The 6218-nt window shown below is 27.1% G+C and overlaps 1 protein-coding gene across 4 annotated transcripts; it reads left to right on the top strand.

Moving 5' to 3' along the window:
- Positions 1 to 701: 701 nt before the first annotated feature.
- LOC111621946 (beta-hexosaminidase subunit beta-like) lies at positions 702 to 5806 on the top strand. Of its 4 annotated transcripts, none has more exons than XR_002756173.1 (14): positions 702 to 937; positions 1591 to 1873; positions 2480 to 2548; positions 3146 to 3192; positions 3265 to 3375; positions 3487 to 3588; positions 3666 to 3804; positions 3883 to 4081; positions 4154 to 4310; positions 4390 to 4585; positions 4670 to 4760; positions 4973 to 5077; positions 5161 to 5503; positions 5621 to 5805. XR_002756173.1 is itself a non-coding variant. In XM_023364210.1 (13 exons), exons 1-13 carry the CDS (start codon positions 851 to 853, stop codon positions 5630 to 5632), a joined length of 1755 nt encoding a protein of 584 aa, XP_023219978.1. In that variant the 5' UTR covers positions 702 to 850; the 3' UTR covers positions 5633 to 5805. The 4 variants fall into 4 exon arrangements, 1 of the variants encoding a protein (XP_023219978.1); XR_002756169.1 differs by having other exon boundaries at positions 3146 to 3375; positions 5161 to 5245; positions 5311 to 5503; XR_002756168.1 differs by having other exon boundaries at positions 3146 to 3375; positions 5621 to 5806.
- Positions 5807 to 6218: the final 412 nt, after the last annotated feature.

The raw sequence follows: 6218 nt of genomic DNA, 5'->3' as shown, positions 1-6218 counted from the left end.
GAAAGTACTTAAATTTTTCGAAAAACAAAAAAAGAAGCTGCGATTTTTATCTTAATCACCGAATAATTTCTATTTCTATTTTTAAAATGGTATTAAAATGCAATTATTCTTCAGTACAGAGAATATCATTTTATAAATACTTTCATTTATTTTTTCTCTTATATTAATGTAATGTAATTTTGAATTATTTTTATAGTTTACAATTTAAAAAAAAACTATTTTTTTATTTAAAAAATATTTTTTCTTTTAATTATTAAAGTATTTTTTCTACTTTCTATAAGCTTTTTGTCATACTTAAAACTGGAGTATCTGTAGGTTGTGAGGTCACAAAAGAGGTCACAAGTTCTGAAGAGCTAAATGTATTTAAATTTCTATTGCATAAATGTATAATGAAACAAATATAATATGGTCTATTAATGCTTTAAAAATTAAATGTTAACTTCCATTCGAGTTAATAACTTGAATTAATTGTATAAAATTGTTAGCATTAATCATAAAATCTCAAAATATATATTATTTTAATGTTTATATATTAAAAATTTAAACTTATTTATATATAATTTATCATTTATATTTTACATTAAACTTTTTCTTATTGAATTATAAAGTAAATAAAAATCGACACTGTAAAATTTTCAAGTTCAAAATGAATACATTAAGTTAAGGCTACATGAAATTCAAAAGGTTTTCGTATAATTAATTAGTGATATTACAGTATTACTGTTGCATTTTTCATTTGATTGCTATAATCACGTGATATCCGGTTTAACCTGTTTATAACCGTTTAAAGGTTACAAGAATAAAATACTTCTCTGCAGCTACTTCAGTTGAATTCGAAGAAGTCGACAAGATGCATTATTTACTAACAATCTTTACACTTTGTTATAGTTTAACATATGCATACATTACTTACATCGAAGTTAAATATCCTCTACCTGTAAGTATATTTATAATTTTTACATCGAACTCTGTACATTGTAACAAATAAAATTGTTAAATTAATGATAAATATTATTCGTTAAACGGATCAAATTTTATTATTAGTATTATTATTATATTTAAATTACATAAATCACTTCAGGCATCTTAGCTTATTATCAGTTATCATTGAAATTTCCAAATACATGTCTTACTAGCGACAAGGATTAGTTTGAAGGTCGAGTAATATGAAAATCCTTCGATTGTTTCATTCAATTAGAGATTAATTCAATGTTATTTATTACTTTCTAATCTGTAAATTAAATATTGTCTTAAGGTAGAAACTTGCATTTTTCCTCCATGATAATTTTGTATATATTTAAAAAAATAAAAAACAATAATATATAAATAACATATGTTAAAAATACATTATATCCTGGGAATGAAATACAGAAACGTGAAATAATTATCTTATAACAGTAACTTCCTGATCAAACCTTTCAATTGAAAGTAGGTCACGATTGCACCGTTTCGCGTAACTCTTAAGATGTTTGAATGAAATTAATGAGAATTCTTAAAAAGGCAAGGAAAAAATGAAATAGCCTAACCTAGATTAACATTTGAAATTGATATAATATTCAATTTTTAAGATATCATTTCTTTTTTTTAAAGGGAGAGAAATCCCCACCAGGAAGTCCTTGGCCATTCCCCAAAAAATGGAAGGCATCTCCAAGATTATTAACGATAGATCCGAATACTTTCTATCTGTCAACAAATATGAAGAATTGTGACGTTATCGACGAAGGTCTAAAACGATACAGAGATTATATTCTCATAGATAAGCGAAATGGTAAGAAAGACGAAGATCTTCCCATTCTGAAAGGATTGAACGTCGATATTCGAAAATTGGACAAGAAAGATTGTGGATATCCTTCTCATAACCAAGACGAATCATGTAATCATGAAAATATCTTGCATTTTATTATTAATCATTAAGTTAATAGAAAAACAAACTTTAACTTTAAATATTAATTTGAAATTCAATTTAAAATACTTAAAAAAACGTTATAAAATCTATTAAATTCTTGTTGTAATAGGCGTAGTCTCTATATTAAAATAGGAAAAGAGATAAATCTATTGTATGTTAATAAGAATCGGGTGATGATTCAGTAAAATTTGGATTCCAATCATGTGACCAATTTCCATTATTTAGACAGATAATTATAAAATAATTCTATTTTTTTTGTAATTTTATTGTTTGCTTGGCAAGGAATGTTACTTTACATAACCATGAATATGGAAATGAATCGAAAAATCATGTCCATACTTTTAGTTACGTAAAGTAACGAATAGAATTCGAACTTTTGTGATAGAAGTTTCATACCATTTTCTGGAACTTTTATCGGAAGTGTTCCAATTCGATTTATATTAGAATAGGCTCTATTCTTCTCTTAAATTGCTCAAAAAGATTTAGAGTTATAGACATAATGTATGTATTTTGTATTATTAAAAGAAAGATGTAGGTTTATTTATATTTACAATTTTTTTTTTTTTTTTTTAGATTTACTCAGTGTTCCTGAATCTGGAATTTCTACAATTCAAGCAGAAACGGTTTGGGGAGCATTAAGAGGTGTGTATTTTAAACAGTTTTTAATTAACACGAGAAGCAAGTAGTTTAGATTTTTACTGAAAGGCCTATTTATGAGTTATGCAATAGATTGAATTGGATTTAGATTATATTGGTGCAAGAAGGTAACGCAACACTTGAAGGAACTGTCAAAGAGGTGTCTCCCGGGAGTACTTTCTATGAGAAACTAACCCCTAATTAGGTGTTAGTAGGGCTATGCAAAATCAAAATTATCATGTATCTATATACATTTGATACATCAGTGATCGGCAAAGTACGATGACATGTATATGTGAAGAAAACCCGGTTAACTCCACGTGGCAAAGCATGAACCCAAGACTAACTATCACGATGTTATCCTGAACTTTAAGATCATTCAAAAGTGATGGTCACTGGTGAATGATCTTAAAGTTACTCATTACTTTTAAACCTGAAGGCAATGAGCCAATATGAGTAAAGGAATGAATTCCGTACTAGTCCAAGTTTAGATCATATTCGAAATTGTCAATAAAAATATTTTATAATATATTCGAATTAAGTAGAGAAAATTTTAAAAATTAACTAATTCAATATAAAAATAATTTTATATTTACTAAATAGGATTAGAAACATTCAGTCAACTTGTATATCAAGATAGAAAAAATGCAGTAAGTATGAATTTTAAAACTTTAAAAAGTGATGTTTATCGTTATTTTATATACCAAACTTTATGTTTACAGTATAGAATCAATATTACCGAAATTGAAGATGCACCCAGATATAAATACAGAGGACTTCTGATAGATACATCTCGTCATTTCCAAGTAAAAAAGGTTCTGAAAAAAAATTTGGTAAGTAGAAGTAAACAAAAATTACTTTTAATATATATAACTTCTCTAATTTCATCAGTAATATGTACAGTTATACGTTGATTTAGACTGTAATTTTAATGTTATTTTCAGGATGCCATGGCATATAACAAGTTTAATGTATTTCACTGGCATATAGTTGATGATCAATCGTTTCCATTTGAAAGTAAAACTTATCCCAATCTAACTACTGTTGTAAGCATGTTTTCTTGAATGAAGTTTGTGTTTTAAATTCGTTGAAATCAATAAATAAAAAAATGTTTTGTATTCAGGGAGCGTATAGTCCTAAACACGTTTATACCTACGAAGATATCAAAGAAGTGATAGAATATGCACGACTTCGTGGTATAAGAGTCATTCCAGAATTTGATACACCGGGACATACACAAGCAATCGGAAAAGCTTTCCCTCGTAATTAAAACTTTGCATTTTATATATTTAATATATTGTAAAACAAGATTAAACATTTTATTTTATTTTTTTTAATAGAACTTTTGACGCCATGCTATGGCGAAGGACTTGATAAGCCCTATACTCCAAATTACACTGAACATGCTTCTGCTGAAATTCTTAATCCAATGGAAGATTTCACTTACGATTTCTTCAAAGCTCTTTTCGAAGAAGTGAAAGGTGTTTTCCCGGATGAGTACATTCATCTCGGTATGGACGAAGTTTATTATGCTTGCTGGTAAGGAATATTTCTATCCATAAGCAATTTTAAGCTGAGATATTGTTAGAAATAACGTATAAATCTTTACAGGAAATCAAATCCCGAAATTAAGAAATTTATGGAAGAACATAACATGAAAGATTATAGCGATTTAGAAACATATTATGTAAATAGAACCTTACACAATGTGAAAGATATTGGTTATAAATATATGATATGGCAAGATCCCATCGATAATGGAGTTGTGGTAATATTCCTTTAATAAATTTGTTTCTTTTTCTAACTGTTTATTACAGAAATTAAGTATTTTAATGACTTTTCTTTAGGCTGAACCTGATACGATCGTTCAGGTATGGAAAGATACAGAATTAGATATAAAAATGAAAAAATGGCAAGAATATATCGAGCCTATAGCTCAAAAAGGTTATCAGATGGTATTGTCTTCATGTTGGTATCTGAATTACATTAGCTATGGACAAGATTGGAAGAAATATTATAAATGCGATCCAAGAGGATTTAATGGTATTATCTTCTTCACAATTAGTTTATTACATTGTATTTCATGGAATATCTTATTTATATATGTTTGTGAATTGTTTTCTTTAGCTACCGAGGAACAGAAGAATTTGATAATCGGCGGAGAAGCCTGTATGTGGGGAGAATATGTTGATGCTACTAATATTTTGTCTCGTTTATGGTAAATTTGATAGATTATTTTACTATATATCTTTTGTTTACAATTTTTAAAGAATCGTGTTGAATTGAATTTGATTCAACACGATATTACATTGTGATGTCTAAAAGCAATATGAAATTTGCTTTTTTATTAACTTATTGTTTGCATTTTTCACGTGTCTTATCATTTATTTATATATTAGAATATATGTTAAAAATTTTAAATGTTTACAGGCCACGTGCTTCAGCTGTTGCCGAACGATTATGGAGTCCAGAAAACATTAACGATGCTGACAGTGCTAGTTTTAGATTAGACGAACACAGATGTAGAATGTTAAGGTATATTATCATTTGATATGGGTCTTAAGTTTATTAATTTATTAAATATTCTTCAAATTCTTTTCGATTTTGTTTACTTACAGAAGAGGAATTCCTGCTCAACCAATCCTTAACGGATTTTGTGGTGATTACGAATGGGATATGGAAGAATCAAGCAATACCAATGCGGTAGACAGAATACATTTCGATATATTACTCTATACTATCGTTCTCATTGTTTATCTCTTCCACAGGTTTTAATAACTTATTTGGGTTGTGGAACACAACTATAAGTTCTATTAATTCTTCTACATGAAAAAAAACCTAACAGATTGTCTTATTTATATAACTTTTGTTTGTTTTTTTTCTAGTCTTTGAATATGTTTTCAAGATGTTCATAATTTATTTTGATTCTCTTGATGGCCATATTCGCATGCTTCCTATACTGTATCAAAATTTAATAATTGTTAAATTATATTTAATTATATTTAATTAAGAAGTTATTATTTATTTAAATTAATATATTATATAAATTCTACAATAAATAAATTCTTATTTTTCCAGGCAAATCCATAAAAATGGAGTCAAAACTACTCCCATTATATTTTTATACCATTCTTTTTACATTCAAAATCAATTTTATTTTTATTTTTGTGGAAGTTTTTTTCATCTATACACTTTGATATATGTTATGATTATTTAGTCATTTGTAGTTTTATGTATACTCGAACTCTCTTGAGAAAATAAAATAAAAATATATATTCATGAGAAAAATCTGTTTTATTAAATTTGAAATTTTGTTTGAATGATTTAGGAATGAATTATTCCAAGTGTTTTGTATTAATTAAAAAAAATATATCATCGAAATAATCAGTTGTTTTGCTATAATTCTGAAAAAATTATCAAAAATCTAGCCTATAAAGTAGATTTTCAGATCTTTCAATTCTTTGTTTAAAGTTTAAACAATTATGGGCGAATCCAGGAGGAGAAATTAGGATTTTTTCCCGAATTCGAAGAAAACTTAAGAAGGTAATGGTTTATATATTTCAGGAGCTCCCATACATATTGGGGCACTTGGCACACGTGCCCACCTTTGTCGTTGGGTTTCCCTTTTCTTAATCCATTAAAAAACTTGACAGAACCATCAATCATATGTTACATT

The sequence above is a fragment of the Centruroides sculpturatus genome, unplaced genomic scaffold, assembly GCF_000671375.1.
Source record: "Centruroides sculpturatus isolate CEXI.00-Female unplaced genomic scaffold, Cexi_2.0 scaffold14, whole genome shotgun sequence".
NCBI lineage: Eukaryota > Metazoa > Arthropoda > Arachnida > Scorpiones > Buthidae > Centruroides > Centruroides sculpturatus.
Note: the sequence above shows the minus strand (reverse complement) of the source record. Positions and strands in the feature narration are given on the sequence as shown.